Source organism: Saccostrea echinata, unplaced genomic scaffold (genome assembly GCF_033153115.1).
Source record: "Saccostrea echinata isolate AGI-Se365-2 ecotype Australia unplaced genomic scaffold, CSIRO_AGI_Sech_v1 ptg000076l, whole genome shotgun sequence".
In the NCBI taxonomy this organism is placed as follows: domain Eukaryota; kingdom Metazoa; phylum Mollusca; class Bivalvia; order Ostreida; family Ostreidae; genus Saccostrea; species Saccostrea echinata.
The window spans coordinates 286,279-306,249 of NW_026889825.1; the positions used below are offsets into that span (position 1 = coordinate 286,279).

General features: G+C 32.0%; 1 protein-coding gene across 1 annotated transcript; it reads right to left on the minus strand.

Moving 5' to 3' along the window:
* Positions 1-2,553: 2,553 nt before the first annotated feature.
* Positions 2,554-15,588, minus strand: LOC133176564 (uncharacterized). The gene is made up of 9 exons (XM_061311680.1): positions 15,540-15,588; positions 11,689-11,780; positions 11,299-11,481; positions 6,501-6,632; positions 6,137-6,268; positions 4,462-4,506; positions 4,138-4,264; positions 3,949-4,042; positions 2,554-2,972 (listed from the first exon to the last, which is right to left on the minus strand). The coding sequence occupies exons 1-9, from the start codon at positions 15,578-15,580 to the stop codon at positions 2,652-2,654; spliced, it is 1,167 nt and encodes a 388-aa protein (XP_061167664.1). The 5' UTR covers positions 15,581-15,588; the 3' UTR covers positions 2,554-2,651.
* Positions 15,589-19,971: the final 4,383 nt, after the last annotated feature.

Sequence of the window (19,971 nt, forward strand, 5' to 3'; positions counted from 1 at the left end):
TAAAACCGAGTTCCCGTGTCACGGTAGGCGTTGGCAGTAATGGACTTTTGCGAGAAGCGCTGACTTTTACAGTCGACGGCTTACGCTAGGGCAATCTACGGGAGCTCTTTTGCGATATAAATATTTAGCTGAACAATAAATTAAAAGGTAATAATGGGCAGTTTAGAAGCACATATTGCGTTGTCTAGGAAGGGAACTGCAACCACCCTATCCTCAACCACCTCCCTTTCCACCTTGATCAACTCCTGTCCAGTTTTCCTTTCAAAATGTTTTTTCTTCCCTATTTAATTTCTTCAGCAAATGAGATTGAAAGAGATACTACCCCTCACGAATAACATATTTTAAGGTATGTTATTCTGCCTCCCATAATCTCTTGTGTTGATTGTATACAGGTAGATCGTGTAAGCACGCCTAAAACCTTACCTATAACCACTATTAATGTGTTCTTATTTATTATCAATTCCGTAGCTCCGTACATAACACAGGTTTAAATGTCAAAGTAAGCCGTCGATTGTAAAAGTCAGCGCTTCTCGCAAAAGTCCATTAAGAACCCTCGCTGCTCAATTGCCCTGGATGCTGGGTCTATATTTGGAGCCCTTCACCGACATACGATGACGTCTCTATATGAGTGAAAAATTCTTGAATAGGACGTTAAGCAACATACAGTAAATCGATCAATCAATCAATCAATTATTTCATTTCATTTAATAAAATTATAAGAGTAGCTTAACTAAATGGGTTCTAACAAATTTGAACCAAGACTTACTGTATAAACAGGAAAATTATCGCCCCTTGCGCCCTACAGTTGGGCCAATTTAAAACAGGGCAAATTCAAAAAACAACGCAGCATAATTTCTTAAACAGAATTCTGACTGGGCAAATTTAAAACGGGACAACCATGTTTGAAAGTGTGAAAGGTGTATCTGATATGAAAGGAACGTTCATGACTATTTTCTTAAAAATGTAATTTGTAATTTAATTAATTACAATTGCAAAGTAATTGTAATTTGATTATTTACATTTCAAAATCCTTGTAATGGTAAAGGAAATTTTATTGAAGATCTTAGACAAGTAATTGTAATTTAATTAATTACTTTCCTGTGTAATTGACCCCATCCCTGGTGTCTGTTCAATTTATACCTTGTTCAATTTGGACCGTTGCATAAATGCCCTACAGCGTTAATTGTGATATATTGTCAACATTTCAAAAGAATTTATAATTTTTTAATCATATAAGATGAGCTATTATGATCAAAGCATGCATATATGTCTAATGGCAGTCAAACACAGAGATGACAATTACCGAAATGTCCACATTTTGGGGTGCACTTTTCATATACAGGATCTTATAAAATGACATCCTAAAAAGAAAAGGGGACTCGGGTAGGGGACAAGTATTGCTTATGCAATACTCCCAGAATGCTTGTTTTGTTTGTCATACAGTTTAGATGTTAGTTAGCCCTTATCGTCTATTGTCAGTAAAACATCCAAATATGAAACAGATGTGACAGACCCTGTGATGTCCTTTATTTTAAGTCCACTGGGTCGCAGGAAAATGTCACGCTATTTTCAAATGATATTCGCTTGAATATCATGCCAAAAAAAAAAAACATCGCGCAAAATTCATGGGAAAAGAGAACCAAGGCTTCATATGAATATCGTGCGATGACAAGCATATTTTTGTACCACGGGAATTTATATCGAGCTATTATCTACGAGTGCCCCAAAGCTCAGTCCATTAATTCCATCCTTTTTTGCCTCGTTTTAGAAATTGTACGTACGTGCACGTGGAGCATGATCATGCATGCATAGATTTTTTTGTCAACAAAAGTGGAATTTTAAACACTGTGTTTATTTATTTAATGATCAAGCAATAAAAATAAATTTTTAAGCATTAGAAGTACAACATTATTTTTAGATAAATATCTTACTCTGAGATGAAATTCTAAATGAACATAATGATGATAAAGAAAACTAATATTATAATTATAAGCTATTTATAGAAATATTAAGGTAATTTTTCTTAATTGATGAATTGAGAATGTTTACAAATTAATAATAAAATGGATTATAAAAGGTGAATGGTATTGAGATATTTACATCACATTACCCATTTTTATGTTTTATATAAACTACTTATTAAAAAAATGAATATATGCCTAAATGATAAAATTTACATTCTAATCTTACACTAGTACTGTTGTAAACATAACAAATAGTGGAGGACTTGCAGTATTGCCGCTTTGATATAAATTCAAGTTGCCATGTTAAAGAGACTTAGAGTCATAATTTTTCAGCAATTTGCACATAAAGAAATAGGTCAACAACAAGTACACGTTAAATTGCAAATCTTTAATCTCTAAGATGCTAAAGTAATTTATTGCCAGTCAAACATGTCATTGATCAGTATTACTGATTGTCACTAAAATGCAACAACATGGTATTAAAATAAGTTTGCGTTTACTTCTTTTTACCTTCATATATTAAAAGACAATTTCTAATAATGAAATTGAACTATCTTTACTATTTTTGAAAAACGTCTTTCACTAGAGTTTGATACACAAATTCAAAATTCCCTTTATAATGAGGCAGACAAAACAATAACATTGATTCGGCACAACAATGTCTTTGCACAAAAACATTAAGATTCTTTACTGCTTTTCAAGTGAACAGTAAACGTTAGCTGGCACTTGGGCATCACAATCCTCAGCTACGCAAACATCAGCTCCTTCATGTCTTCTCTCTGTGCTGAGAACACAGTAGTTACTTTCTTTCATCGCACGTGTAGGGTTTCTATTGGCGTAGTCGTAATGTTTATCAATTTCCATATCCTCCTCCTTTTCATACAGATGGTTGTATACACCATTATTTTTGTAATTATTTGCCATTGATTGAGTTCGGGTTTCTTGGGCGCATTTCTTTGTTGACGATTCAGTAGAATGAGCAAACGGTGACACATTTACAATCTTTCTCTAGAGAACAGAAATGTATAATAAAAATTCCTCATTTTCTGCAGGACGTATCTACATATTTTATTTGAATATTTTGATATTATATATGTTGCATGATTAAAAAGACTGTCGATTGATTTGAAGTTATTATCCTTCAGGAAAAAAAAATCTTAACAAGACAAAATTATTTTTTCAAGACACATTAAACTGCATTCTTATAGGTAAACAACAAGAAAAATTTTCTATTAATTTTTGTTGATATAACTTACGTACAACCCAGAAAAATATAAAGGGGATTGAAAAAGTCAAGAAATTGTATTTGTAATCGTCCAAAAAGGTTTAGAAGTTGTATTTGTACCTGTCCGATTTTAATGCAGTGATCGAATTAATTTTCTTTGACAAATAACTGAGGATATTGAATTAATTAACATTTCAAATATATTCTGTGTATAATGTTTGACCAAGTTACATATACTAGTAAATACATTCACATATTTTACAATGACTCTAAAGTTTAGTTTCTCTTTACGTTGTCATATTACTTGTCCGGAGTGAGTGGATTGCATGCAGAGATAAATATAAACATGTACTAGTACACAGGTATCCGATGCAGGTTGCTAGTAAACCTCTGTAACTAAGCTGATTGCTTAGAGAAATTTATGTATAACAAAATTAAGACATTGAAACACCTATTCACCATTGAAACTTTGAGTTAGGAAATTCACGACTCCGTCATATATTTGAAAACTTTTAAACAGAGCAATACCAGTGATACATCTGTATATACCTTAACATTTAAAGCTGCCCCAATTGCAATCATAGGATATACTAATAGTTGTACTTTATAACGACAATCTTATGTACATTATTCAGATGCTTTTCTGTCAAAAGTTAAAATAATGAGTATGCATAATTCTCAAGGAATATTTCATTTTTACATAAAGTTTGCTATTTAGAAAAGCTTTTGTTAAAAAATAATTCTTATAATACATTTTACCTCATTTGTACAATGCATCGAAGGAATATTCTGATCTGCATTTTTTTCTGCCTCATAAGAAATATTGTTAAAAGTTGTAACCTTTGGACATTCTCTGAAAACAATGTTAAAGATTTTGAATTTTCCTAAACATATTTTGAGGTGAATACTGAAATAAACCTGAATTGTGGACAATGAAATGTTTCATACTTTTCTTTTCTTTTAAATTTCCCATGACGCATTTGATGAAAAAGGGTTACTGCAAAAATAGTTAGGAAAACGCCTAGAATAAGCCCACCAAAAAGAGATCCAACTGTCACACCGCCAATTTTGTCTTCTGAAATGGTGCAAAAAATGAATAATTTCGTGAATTTAATTATTTCATTTATGCATAGATATCGAGCATAAAGAACTTTTGAAAATGAATATCTATTTCAAAATTATAGGAATAAATGTGATACCTTGTATTTCAATGGGTATTTTTTTTTACATTAACCTGAAAGGATAATGCCGATAATATACAAATTTAAATACCTGTTTGGTCCTGGATACTTGCTTGAGAATTTACGCCTGGGTGTACTTTAAGCAATATATTTTTTCAATTAATGGTAAGCAATATAAAAAGAAAGTTTCAATAATCATACCGCAGTACTTTGAAATTATTTATATACGAAAGTTGTCCCAGAAAAACGCTAATTTTTTTTAATATTTCAAAAACTATTCGACCAAAATATATTATTTTTTGCACCTTGTTGGGAAATGAATTTTTTGATATTTTGACAAAATATTATAATGTTGTAATGCCATATGCATGTAAAAATAGCTTTTAAAGGGTATCAAATATCAGTGATAGGCGCAGGGCAATCTTTTGAATTTTAGAAATAGCATTGTAAGTGACGTTGTCTTTATTACCAGGCTATACGGAAAAAAATTACCTCCATAAAACTCGATGATCTAAAGTACTCATGTGTAAAAATGTCATTAATTTAGCATCACAAATGACAAAAATATTACGTTACATGCAAAAACACCTTTACTTAGATAATGTCAAAAATAGTGTTGTCAGACGATAATGCGGAACACCAATTCAAATTATCAAGCAGTACTGTTGAGCGGGATTTTACTCCTGTCCCTACGGGAAAAGATATGTAAACGATGGAACGACACAAACAAATATCTTGGACACAGATTTATACCTAGTTCAAAAGGTTTGAGCATGGCTTGACTGATTACTGTTGATTCCTAAGTTTTCGCGGGTACTTATTATCTCGAAATTGCTCTTGAACGTCAAATCACGAAAAAAATAATTCGCGAGTGGACGGTTGATCAAAAGATTTAACATTGATTTCAGTAGTTTTATTTTGCGAGTGGTGCTTCTCGCAAAATTATGCAATAATTAATTCATCGTGAATGTTTTGGAATCTACAGTATTCGATGGAAGAAGCGTTTGGTACACCAACAAACTGAAAAATCAGAAGCTGGACGTCATATGTGGCGACGGCCGCTTAACTAAGAGAGTAGTTAGGTAAACATATGATCTAGTTTGGGAAATTATTTAAGTTTATTAAAAGAATTAATTCCACGATCATTTGGAAACACTAATTAATATCTGAAATAGATAACTTGGTAACTAAAAGAAAATTAAATATAGCTGTCGAATTAATGCTTCAAAGGAATTTTATGAGCCGCACGCGATTCCATAATAAATTCATAAAAGCCACGAGTTACGTTTTGACGTCGTCAGTGTTGCGCCGACAGCTATTTTGTTAGATTTGTTTAACTGGCAGAAAAATGTTAAGTGTATTTATAGAGATATTTTATTGAGATTTTTTATGCATCATTAAAAAAATGTTGATTATGGTGTATACCATTCTTTTAATTTCATAGTATTAGCAAAACAAAAGGTATTGAAAATGTTCGCGTTTTTCTGGGACAACCCTCGTATATATATATATATATATATATATATATATATATATATATATATATATATATATATATATATATATATATATGAAAAAATATGTATCTGTGAACGTTTGAGACAAATTCGCTAATTTTTTCCAGAAACGAGCGAAATCAAGATTTAATATATTCATTATTTTTAGAATGAACTATCAGTACTTCTGCAAAATAATAGTTAGTTATGCATGTGTACAATGTGAGAACAGTCTATAAATGACTCATGAATAGATTAAAATCAACCTACACATAATGCACTCCGAATCATTCAATGGAACATATCCTGGTCTACAGACACATGTATTATTCTGACAGACTGATCCAAATGCCCCAGAACACTGCTCATTCTGCTCGCATGTTTCGTTCAGTTTCAAATTGCCTGTAAAATAGTGCATTAATCCAAACATATTCATAAACATGTTTGATGATAAATCAGTATTCATTTTGTTGGGAAACGCATGTTAGGATTAAAACAAAGAATACCTCATATTAAATTATAAACGTGTATTGTATTCTTTAAAATGTATGATTGATTGTGTCTTATGAAATATTACTTCTGATAGCAACGACTAGTAAGTAAATGCAGTATTAATGTGCCTTTCAGTATTTACCCTTTAAACATTCGTTTTGGCATCCTATATATCCGGATTTACATATACATATGCCGATGTTTCCCGTCAGTAAACATGTCTTGGATTCTTCTTCACATTCCTTTGTTGGTGTACAAATATCTTTCGAAATGCCTACGCCAAAATATATATATCTTACATATAGATTAAAAATATATTACTGTTGCTATAAGTCAACAGAGTTTCCCATCATATATAATTCACTCTAGCTCACATTTATATGACATTTTAGAAATTTTATATGAGTGACGGAGTTTATATCAAACTCTGGCATATTCAGAGAAATTTTACTGTGGCGCGAAAAAAAGGGTTATGTACATGTAGAATCCGAAAAAAGCATACTGATAGAGCATAGAATCAATTATATTTAGTACATCAGACAACATATCAGCAAATTCAAAGAACAGTGAAACCTCTCAAAAACAGGATAATATACAGCTTAACTCTCAGAAATATCATGATACAGTCAAAGTCAAACCTCCACTGAGATTGTCAGCTCAAGATATCAGTAACTGAAGGCAGAATTCGGTCGAGAAAAAAAAACGTGTACACATGTACACAGTGTTTGAATAATTTTAAGAATTGACTTAAATCCTTTCAGTTAATATAAAGATACATCGAACTCATAAGTTTCATCAATTAATTTTTTGTCATTAACGCTACCAGAAGCATCAAAACATACCATTACATTTCCAGCTCGGTTTTGATTTCAATATATATGTAGAGTATAAATATAAATACCGACAATTTGTACAAAGAGATCTCTCAACAAAACATTAACATACTTGTGATATGACATGACCCGGTTGATGATGTGATTGTCACATAATTTTTTTTGCACATATATCGCTTCTGCGATACATAAGTAAAATTATTAATCACTTGAACCAGCCTGTTTCATACACACATATACTCTACATCTAAACTATGGTCCCGTAAACGGAAGCATTTAAAAGTCAAGTTTTTTGCAATAACGTTTTGAATACACATAATTTCAATCTAGATAAATTTACCGAAGTAGCGTTGTAATATTCAACATTAATTACACACCCTCGGGCTTCAAACAACAGTCAAGACGCATGGATTTTACCGTATTGCTCTAAAACTTAATATATGGTTGGAAATAAGAAGTGAACTTTATGACATTTTCCCCGTAATGAATGCTCAAGTATGCAGTGACTTGACGTCATTTGCAATTATGACGTCATATCTTCGTAGTTCAGAGAAGTGACAACATAGGATGTAAATGATATTTTTCGGGAAGCCTTAATCTACCCAAGACGTCATTATCTAGTTTGAAAATTTACCTGCAGTTGTCCAATAATGAACGAAAGCAATCCAATATATTATCAGATTTAAGTGAAAATTTATTTATTGATGGACTCTTTCAGATTATTTTATAGCCGAAACGTAGATAAGCAATTAACTTTATCTAAATGTCATTCTCCTAACGGTGCATTGTGTTTGCAAGGAGTTCATTATAACAACTACGAAATACGATGTATATAATTTACGAAATCCTGACTTTTGTACAAAACTGTTGAAAACATTGGAACATCAACTTATCTTTCAATAGTTTATCTCGATTTAAAAATTCAGGTGACTCTCGATGGCTCGAACTCCGATCTCTCGAAGTTCTCGATCTCTCATATGGAGAAATGATATACAGTTTATTCATGAGGTTGCTCCCACGTGATTTACCTCTCATTAATATTCATAAGATCCTGCATAAACTCGAAATATTCCATTTCTTTAATTTTTTATATTAAAACCCGCAAGCGCAGTTTGTTTGTTTTTTTTTAAGCCTCCTTCATAGTTATTTGGGCAGAATTTGGGTTATTAACAGCTGACAACTCATGAAACCATCTTTTGTGGTAATAAGTAGGTCACACTGATGCAAGAAATTGCCGTTTTCAAATTAAAAAGGCGGTCGTAACTCTTCTTGAAATGATAAATCATCTGCATTTCATAAAAATAGGCATTCGCCTGCACCTATTCATCGGCGGAAGAACTCTGTCAACTTGCAATAAATACTTCATATAATCACCAAAAATTATAAAGACACCAATTCTGAGCACTTTCCTTCATTAAAACATTGTACTCTCGTTTCGGAATTTCAAATCAAAAAGGCGGTCGCAACTTTCACTTTGGCATCAACAATATTGTCATTTCCGATAGAAGATATTAAGAAAAATCTAAACATCGGCGGAAGAACTTTATCCGAAATAGTTGGTATATAAAAATCTGCGGGTTTTTGTTCGTTCTCTATATAAACCTTCATGGAATCTTTCGCCATTATAGCTCCCATATGGCCGATATGTAAATGAGAAGAATGAACACCATTTCTCCATATGTCGAAGTGAACCTCCGGTCCCGTTTTTTTCTTCTATATAACTAAGCAAATTTACTTCCTATCTCTCAAACTTCCGATCTCTCGAAGTTCTCTATCTCTCGAACCAAGACCTGGGTCCCGTTACACACATTTCACTGTTTTTTACTCTCGATCTCTCGAAGATTTGATTGCGCCTGTGCACACGCCGATCAAGCGTAAAATTAATGCAGCTTAGACTTACCTGGATAACAGTGAACGCCTCGGGCTGGGATGGAGGTGTTAATTGGGTGTTTACATAGATGACACTATACCTGTGAGCATCCGAGTGTTGATATAATTAATTGGTTACAACTGGTAAACTATAAACGAATTGCTTCACAACTTATTTTGACTTGGCAGCGAGACGATAATTTTTAGAAAATAATTTGAGAGACATGTCAATAATTTTTCATAGATTATGAAGTTTTATTAGAGTTTACATAATCCCAGTATGACAAACACTGCACAAGAAATCCTATCTGAAGAACTGAATACCCATTTAATACGAGAAATCTGGTGAAGGACCCGATGAAGCCCTGGGGGTAGCCACGCCGACGATTGCTATTCAGGTTTCATGTAATTATGAAATGAGAATAAATAAATACTGAAACTTAAAGAGATCGTTTTATTTATTCAAAATACGATCATTGTTGTTGAAATCAAGTGAATTACCTGTAAAATACTAATGAAAACGTGCAATGACATTATCGACATATACTTCCGGTATTTATAATAGTAGAACAATGATGATCGGAACTGAAAATTCCGGATTTTATTCACTTTCTATCTCTCGAACCCCTCGATCTGTCGAACATTTCTTGCGGTCCCTTGAACTTCGAGAGATCGAGAGTCACCTGTTGATCGTTAGTTGTCACTTTCCATTTTCATATATAGTCAGTAAATTATCCAAATATTAAACAGATTTGGCACACTATGTGGTATCTTTAATTTCAATTTACCGGGATATATCAATAATATAAATGTTGTGTCATCGATATACTACAGTGTGCTTAAGTGGAATATAGGGCCACAGCAAGAGTTTGATTCATTTCATGTAAAAGTTTTTGAATAAATTATTCTGCCTCAGAAAATATAAACACAGCTAATAAAGTTTGAAAGATAGACATATGGTATACATTTTGTCATTTGTCTAAAACAATACTTTAATATTAACTTGAAAATGTTGAAGTCTTTCTCAAATTTGCCAATCGTCTGAGATGTCCCTCGATGAAATTCATTATGGAAATTTATCTCAGTTTAAAAGATATTTCCTGAATTTAAATCTTTTCAAGTGATTGTCTTCAGGTCGCAAATGTTTACAAAAGATTATGATGCTTCCATCAGAACTTAAGTTGAAAAAGGAAGAACGCGAGGAGGAGAATCAATAGAGTTTGTTTGTAATTTAAAAGTTTGGATGCAACAATTGGGAATTGTATGTAGGAAATGCAAGACTAAACCTTTCTTAATAAAGATGAAATAAACCCTTTCTTAATGAAGAATTTCACTATTCCTTACAGCATAAATAAATGAAATCGAATCAATGAAAATCTAAAAACAAAACAAATTTGTGAATATGGCATAAAACACGAATCTCCGAAAATTTCAGGGGTGGGATCAGGTGCCTAGGGGAGTAAGCACCGGTCACATATAGAACAAGAGCTGTCCAACTAAATTCTTAGAGAAAAATTACGTGGCTTTTTAAAAATATAATAACCTATATAAATTACTTTAAGAGTCGATGATTGCTATAGGCATCTGATCCCACCTCTGGAATTTCCAGGGATCCATGTTTTGTGCCTTCTTCACATTTTGTATTTTTTATGGATTTTTTGAGATCGATCACTGTTCGTTATCTTCACCTTTTACATCACATCCGCCGTGAGGCTTATGTATTGATCAGGTAGAAAATCCAGTAATCAATTTCAATGTAAAAACGAAGGTTAAATAATTGGTATAAAACAGGGTTCTTTAAAGTATATAGACTTCAAAATATATTAACAACAAAATTAGAGAATATATTGAACGATGGTATTAGCCTTAATAGAAAACACAAATCAACAGTACCAGTGTCTGTTCACTAATTCTTTAAATACAGATATATACTAGTATTCTTCCTTTAATTTCATAAGTAAAATAAAAGAAACGCGAGATGACTGCAGTATAACATCAAAATTTAATTTTTATCTCAAAGCTGAGATAAGATTATATCATTTTGATGTTTTTGATTACATGTTATATATAATAACCTATATAAGTTACTTTAAGAGATGATATTTGAAAGGCCATGTCACTTTTTTCTATAATAAAGAAATTTATTTGGGCAGCTATTGTTCTACAGCTATGAGAAAGCTATGAAAAAGTATGAATAGTACAACACATATGTTTACGCAGTATGAAAAAAAAACATACCATTTTCTGTGTCTATTTTGCAAACAATTTCTAAAGTTCTCTCAAAATTTAAATTGTTGCATCTCGTTGCAAAATAATCGGATAAACCATTGAAATTAAGATCAATATTTGTCAGCTGATACCCATATCCATCGTACAAGTATTTGATTTTTATACGGCATTTCTGAGGACAAACACCCATATCTGAAATTAATTCCAAGCAGTTAAAAATGATTATGAATGAACTTTATTTATGTATTACTATTTATCAAAATAAAATAACTGATTCACAAAGAACTTCATATGATATCATATAGATGCAGTAATAATAAGACAAACTTTTCTAAAAATATTTTTGCTATAATAAGTATTTGTTTGGTAATAATACATTTAGAAATGCTATTGAATTACCTGAATCAAACCATCTTTGTGCATCCACTAATGTAAACCTGCACGCTTTTCTTCCCGATGCAAAAAGAAATGGCCTTTCAATGCAAACATCCCTTCAAAGTAAACGATAACTTAAGACGACTCTTACTTTTAAAGATAACAACGAAACAAACAAACAAAGAGGAGAAAATTGAATATTAAAAAGATTCAATTTAATTCAATATACTTTTTGTTACTTTTATTTCCCTAATTATTTCATAACACAACAAAAGATCTACTACAATGCTCACGAGTCATCTTAGTCATGTTGCACTTGATAAGAAATTTTCAAGAGATTTTCCCTATATTTTCCCATATAATACTTAACCCCTGTTACGACTTCACTCTGTCCGCAAAGAGCATGACTTGATCGTTATAGAATCAATCCAACTTGGGATATTTCCCTTTCAATATGATTAACAGTGGCTTGAGGGTTTTTGTTAATTCTAAGAAACTACCTTGGTGCTTTTTGAGTTATGACATGCTGGAAAATAATACAAATACATGTGAGTACTACATGTAAACAAGCCCATGGCACTAACATCGTTTAGTATCGTATGATGAGCACAAAGTGTTTCTCAAAAGCAATACATTTTATAATTATTTATCGCGGCCGGAAAACATTCTTGATTGAAACTCAATCAAAAGCATTTCATGGGAAATTTAGATTTGAATGTGATGAATTTAGTAAATACAAGCCAAAGAATAGATATGTTAAGAATAGACTGTAGAAGATACTTTACCAGGAGAGATATTCAATTAAAAATGTTCTTTGAAAACTTAGCCTATAATATAACATACTTAGTTTTATTTAGGATATTCGTCGTGCAAAAAGGGGAGCAACGTAGCGCAGCAGAGAAAATTATAAATCATGACTGTGAAATCTTTATTAAGAGTGAAAAATCCATCACATAATTTCTTTGCGCCTTTGGTAAATAACAATACATGTACGTTTATTTCAAATTGTGCTTTTAATTAGTTCACAAAGCATGTTAGGTTTAAAAGATTTATGAGTTGTACATGATTCTGGACAATCTAATACTGTACTCTAGTATAGAATGGGAATAAATGTGGCCATGTTATCCACGAAAGGAATTTTCTCAAATCAAAGTTCCAACATATTCCCATGGCATACACTGATTCCCATTTCGGACTCCTCCATGAACCTTAGGACCAATGACCTGAACAAATTTAAATAACACTATATTGGGATCTCTGAATATATACTGAAACGCAAAAGAAACGTAACATCCAATTTTAGGGGGAAATATTATATATAGGATATAATTTTGTATCTAAAAAGTAAGGACATCTTCAACTTTGTAAATATCGGTAACTTAACGGTTGAATGATTTTCATACCATTACTGGAAGTTAAGTTTGAGTCCGCTTAACAGAAATCAAAAATTGCATGTTTTACAAAATATTTAGCAATAATATGGGGTTTTAAGAATCTGTATCTGTTCATCATAAGTAATGAAGCGATGTTACGAAAAATAAATTCTCCTTTCTTTCCCGTAAGCGATGCCAAGACTTCCTAAAAATGACTTCAGTACGCATTTCCATTGGTCTAGCTGGAAAATCGCAAAATAAAGGTGATGGAGAGTTGCAGATGCAAATATGCAACACATCACGCCTCAACAGGCTCTTACGTATCATTAGCATGAGTGACAGTCCTTGGACCGGAAGTCCAAGGGTTACTACACTGCGCTTGGCTAGAGAAAATTCGACCTCATCATCTGAAAAACAGGCATTTAAAAATGGCAAAGAATATTTCTTTCGCTCAGATCTCGAGATTGATGAACCTACTGCATCGTAGAAATCAAGCTGCAACTGTTGTACATGACAGTCTTGCACGCTGTAATTGAATGGCCGGGGTGGGGGGTGTTTTAACATTCATTTGTTACTTTCTAAAGTTAAAAGATTATAATTTAACATTTTTATCAAATCTCTGATTGAATAAATCGAGTTTTACATGTACCTTACTGTATTCATTTTGAAAATCATTAGATAAAAAATTCAAATATTTGTAGATTACTGCTTGTTGCGTTTCTTTTGCGTTTCAGTATATATATTACTTATTGTGACCTTGCTTTTAAATGAAGATATAATGCTTCATGACAAGATTGGCTGGTTGTAATTGCCCTAGCATTTCTGGAGAATTAAGTTGAAATATTAAAAGTAATCACAGGCGATACACAGCATTCGAAAATGACAAACAACTACATAAAAGAGTAGCATACTTTAACCTGCAATAGAAAATGCCATTTTATATTGATAATCTTCCTTTTCTAAATGTTTTTGAATGCGTTTCCTTTCTTTATTTCACAACGGAAATAATTAATTCATCAATATTTGTAAAGTCATTTATAATTGAAATACATTTATCTTTTATATCTTTTGCACAGCGAAAAAGAACATTAATTTGATTTTTAAGTTGCATCATATGACGATTCACATAACTAAAAGCTTTCAACATCTTAATTATACCTCTGTGCATTTTCAATATTTAAATTTATGCCAACCAATGTACCTCTACATTATAAACAGCCAGAGTCCGAGCTTGTTTTGCGTAAAATAGACATAAGACCCATATTCTGTGAAAAGGTCATTTATTCATAAAGTACATTACTCAAATTATTGAATAGTATATAATTAGCATTTAGAAAAGGCATCATTTGATATGATTGAATAAATGACATAGATTCGCAAAGGGGGGATAAAAATGTTACCACCTAAGAACAAAAGCAACTAGAGTTTCTAACAGAAAATGAGGGAGGTCAGTGGATTGGATTTAAAACGTCCTTGCAGCGAGCAACCAAATCAAGAAATGCCGCGAACGACGCAGACCCCTAAAAAAACCCAGGACGACATCTACAAAAACCAATTAAAAGCGCGCATTCCGAGATGTGCAGAATGATGCAGAGCTAACTGCGGCTGACAGCTTAAATTAACTCGCATTGAGTCATGTTTTCAGTGATTAAGTACGCGTAAACTCTAGATGCATAATTCGAATAAACAATATGACTAAAACACAATAAAATACTTATATCTAATTTTGTTATAAATTATTTTATATATAATTGTTCATAAAATCAATTATTTGACGAATAAACCCTTTTTTTTTTATACCGGTAGATAATTTTTGTGTCCTCTGTCCAGGATGAAATAATGGCAGTCGTCAAAATTGTTCATCTGCAGTGTTTGATTTCCGTCAAATTTTCTACCGGAACTTTTCTAGTTTTATCCGAAGAGCCCCTTCAAAAGTTCTATTGTAAACTATAGTTAACTATTGTCAATTATAGTGATAATTTGACACTATGAAATTATTGTTAACTACAGTGATAATTTTGAAACTTTGATTTACTAAAGTGACAATTATGACACTATAGTGATGACTATGAAAACTTTGATTTACTGTGGTCATTACTATGACACTTTAATGATCACTTTAAAACTTTGATTTACTATAGTGATCACTATGACACTATGTTGATTTCTTTGAAAACTTTGATTTACTTAAGTGATATCATTGAAATTTTGATTTCATATACACTGTAGTTAATTATAGCGAACTACAGTTAACTATAGTTAACAAGAATTACTATAGTATTTTTTGTTAAGGGTGTCTTTCACAAAAGAAGTCTTGTTTGGTATTATAAAACACCTGTTTACTGACTTTTCGGACAATAGCAAGTGAATTGCCATCCTCGACAGCAATTTCTTCTTTCGACTGCTCCTCGGTAAATGTTTGTCTTGGGGGACAAAAACCTTTCTATTGTTTTCACAGCCAGTTAACAGGTGTACATAATACTTCCATTTAAGTATACATACCTGTCAATATTGGCTGCCGAACAGTCATAAAGTATTGTCATAAAAGCAAACAACCCTGAAATTAAAGTCATGGTTTTATCCTAATTTTTAAATACAATATTTTGTTTCCAATGCACTTAATGTAGAAGCAGAACACGATGGATTTTTAATGGTGTTAATGTCATAAGCCTTTTCCCTGTGATATTCCGACCAGCTCTAATGTTTAAAATACAAGACATGAAAAAGGAAATAAAGATAGAAGTAACATTAACTATATTGCATGGGAAGAAAAAATTGCATATTTAAAACTGATTGGAGTAACAATATTTGATAGTAACTGAAAGACTTTGAAATAATCTGAGGAGGCTTTTTAATTTAATTAAAAAGATATATGCTTGCTGTTATCGTGTTACATTGCTTATTTCGGTTCAGATATGTACTATTTGAATGGAGTGAAGTTCTAAAATTGAGAATGAAATCGACATCATCGTGAAAAGTAAAAACAAACAATTGCAAATTCAAACAATTGTGCTCTCTTTCAGTGTCTTAGTGGTTTTGATGCAATTATCTATAGCATATTCTAATTGTCTTGTCTGTATGTCCTGTCTTGTCTGTCAAGCATACACACACACAAAATAAATTTTAAATTATTAAAACTTTTGACCAAGATTAAAGTTTCTAAAAACTGCATCAAACTTCAAGATCAAGGTCATGAGGTCAAATATCTTAAGGGGATGAAGGACACATGGTCACATGACTCTGTTTAACTACGTCATAGTCTCCGTTTATATAAGTGCAAAACGTGTAAAGCATCAGTTCTTGTATAATTTTTAAACATTTTTTTGAACTTTGATAACCATCTTATATTAAAAAAATAAAAAGTTTTAAAATTCTTGTAAACATTAACAAATTATGAAAAAGATTGATCCACTCCTCTGTTTCCCTAAACTGCGCGTCCAACAAGTCGGTGACGTCATACACGATCTGTTAGTACAGCCAGATCATACTCAGTGAATACAGGGGCGGTATTACTTTGTGAAAACAGGTCTTAATCATTATATGATAAAATATTCTGAGACACGGGGAATACAAAAATTATTTTTGCATGGCTGATGACGGAAATCTTATGTAGGTATATCTTCTTTCGCTTATTTAGCTACATGTGACGTCATAGTTGGTTTTTCCCGTACTCGAGAAATGTAAACATGACACGTTTTTGTCATGCTTATGTCCTCTTTAACGATGTCCTGTGCAATATTGAGGTCAGCTTCACCATTCGAAATTTTTACAGTTAATCAGTAATTTGAAGGACTTACTTTTCAACGTAAATTTAAAAATATTGAATGATAGAATTTTTGGTAAATTACGTTTTTTGTTGTTAAAGTTGTCTTAAAAAGTACGTAATTTTCGCTATCTAGATGCAATGTGATAGAAGAAACTTGCTTTTTCGAATTTTAAACCCTATTCATACTATGAAATATTTTAAAAGATACATGTCCACTTACATATTTTTTATCTTTGCTTAAAAAATCCCATTATGGACAGAGTAATGGGCCCGTAAACATGGAAAACTAAAACTCTATTTAGATACTGTAGGGCATAGTATTTGTCAATCAATATCTCTAAAATAAGGTTAGAAACCTAATGATATAACTGCTTTAAGATATGTGGGACATACTTAAAAAGAAATATACAAAATATGAAAAAAATTGAATGACAGGTATTTTTTCACCTCAAGGTCCTTCTTCCCCTTAATACAATCCGAAAGGACTTGTTACAAGTATTGCTCATGTGAAAAAAAAATATCAAAGTCCTGTCTCTTCTAGAGCACACGTTACGGCCAAAGTTAAAACTTACAATAAGTGTGTCAAAATACTAGGTCAAGGCCATGAAGTCAAATATGATTTTTTTAGAGTTGTTGTCACAGGTAATGACATGGTAAATTATATAAGCCTCATTTTCTCTCATTCAAAAGTTATATTCAGTGTTAAAACAATCAAACGGTTACTTCAAGGTCAAGATCATAAGGTTAAAGATCAAAGTAAATTTGGAAAGTCCTGTCTTTTCTAGAGCAAACGTTACTTTCAAAGTTAAAACTCAAAATAAGCGTGTCAAAATTCTAAATCAAGGCCATGAAGTCAAATATGATTTTTTTTTTAATATATTGTCACAGGTAATGTACATGGTAAATTGTGAAAGCCTTATTTTCCCTCATTCTAAAGTTATATTCACTGTTAAAAGATTAAACAATTACGTCAAGGTCCAGATCATAAGGTTAAAGATCAAAGTAAATTCGGAAAGGCTTTGTACATATAATGCACATGTCAAATATGAAAATCAAATGCTCTCTTGCATAAGATATCACCAAATGCAACATTAGTATTTTTGAAAAGTGGGTAAAATTTAAGGTCAAGGGGTCAAAAAGTGATAGTTGGAATGTCTTGTTGCGGGTAATATAGTACTACATGTGAAATATGAAAGCCCTATCTTTTTCACTCAAAAGTTATTACCTTAAGATTTACACGATGTTACTCAAACATACAACCCAGTGCTTTATAATCTAATAATCTACCAGCTGAGCTAAATTGTTCTAAAGGTTGTCTACAACATGGCTTGAACCTATATCCCTTCACTTTCAAAATTTATAATTTAACCGATTGAATTACAAGTTAACCAATCAAGTTAGTACTACTGACGAATGCGTGTACTCTCCTTGTGTTTATCTCATGACCAGTAAACAAAGATATTTCATAATTATCAGTTCATCATGTACTTGTGCTTAAAACATAATAAATCAGTTGTGCTATCTTTAAAAGTCGGTAGTTGTTTTGAATTGTGACATTCAAGTACGGATGGATAAATAAATATGAAACTTTCTTAATATAAAAACGATTGCCTTTTCCCAGTGGCAGTGGTATCTTAGTAGGCAGATTTAGATATAGTGATCCCTCCAGTAGCCATTCTGACCATTTTATTGTAAATGGAATCTATTGAAAAGATAGAAATATGTACTTACATTCTACACATTTCGATATCGCCATTTAAAGGAAAATGTTCGTTAAGAACGAAATAACTTTTTGTTTAAAAATTCCTCAAGAATGTCATCTACTGAGTTCCCGCTGAAATATGGCTGAAATATTGCCAACTCGGCGTTCAACATTATACAATCAATCAATCTACTGAGTGGATTAGAATGGCATGCTTTTAAAAGTGTGCCTCACAGGACTCTAAATATCACTTCCTTGTCTTAAATATTATCTTACTTTTAACTATTTAATTGCCTTGAACAGGTTGTAAATGAAGAATCAAGGAACACTGTTATATCGGCAAAGAGCTAGGTTCACTTTATGCATAAAATGGTCCTGTCCTTATATCAATTAATTGACTATTACCCTCTGTCCCATTTCATATATCAAAATAAGAAGGAGACTTAGTGCTTTCATTTTCTATAACATTTTTTTTTGAGAATCCAGGTATTGGAAAACAGGCTTTGAGAAAATGCAACGTTCTTGAATTTTGCAGAAAACATGCGTATTTGACTACCTTCAGCAAAGAATTAAAATATGAGCACAGCCCACGATCCAAAAATTAAAACATGTTTTGTGATCTTCAGAAACAGATCTTTCATTATTTAATTGTATATTTTGGATCAGAGGTTGTGCCCCAGGGTTTGACACTAAGGCACGTCCGACCGACCTAGTCTTGTAAATGAGTGGTCCCGTCGTGTAAAATGTACGTGATTGGTCGTGTTGATAAAATAACTGTTAAAACCCATTTCAGTTTTTCAAATTAATATTCCAAAAACTTAAGAATTTTTCTTAATCTGTCCGATTGTAAACATAGTCAAGAATCCCCGTATGACACAGTCGCTATTTTAGCACAGCTGTATTAGAAAAGTTGCGGTAGAAACTAGCGTCGTTCAGGATCAATATGGTATGAATAGTTACTGAAAAAATATATTCTGCAATTAATTTTATTTAGGATCAAAAATTTATAAAAGTTCGTTGAATGATCTTTAAAGCTTACAATATTCGCATGTCTTGATGAACTAGACTCAATTGGCTAGTCGGTAAAAATCTTGATACGCAAGAGAAACGATTTCAAAATTATTTATCTCATTAAAATAGTGATTTTAAGAAATAAATAAAATTTGCAAGTTTGGTCAGGGCTAGTGATTTTATGGTCAGGGCTAGTCAAAATTATGGGAAGTAGCCCGACTGGTCTAGTACTCGTAAAAGTTAATGTCAAACCCTGCTGCTCTATATGAAATACTTGAAAAATACTTTTGGCCATTTCTAAGGGAATTTAGAGGAAATGGGGAAAATGACGCATTTTATGACGTCATAATGCATTGCCTAGAGAGAAAATTACGTTATGTTCAATAGATACACGGTCACCAAGGGTCCAAGTTATAAATACTGTATTTTCAACCAAAACTGAGCAGTTTCGATTT

Bases quoted from the DNA above. Each gene is read 5' to 3' on its own strand.
- LOC133176564 (XM_061311680.1), bottom strand. From the start codon at position 15,580: ATGACAATACTTTATGACTGTTCGGCAGCCAATATTGACAG. The intron at 6,633-11,298 runs GTATGTTTTTTT...ATTTTGGCGTAG, and splicing joins CAAAATAGACACAGAAAATG to GCATTTCGAAAGATATTTGT. The intron at 6,269-6,500 runs GTAAATACTGAA...ACTATTTTACAG, and splicing joins CCAAAACGAATGTTTAAAGG to GCAATTTGAAACTGAACGAA.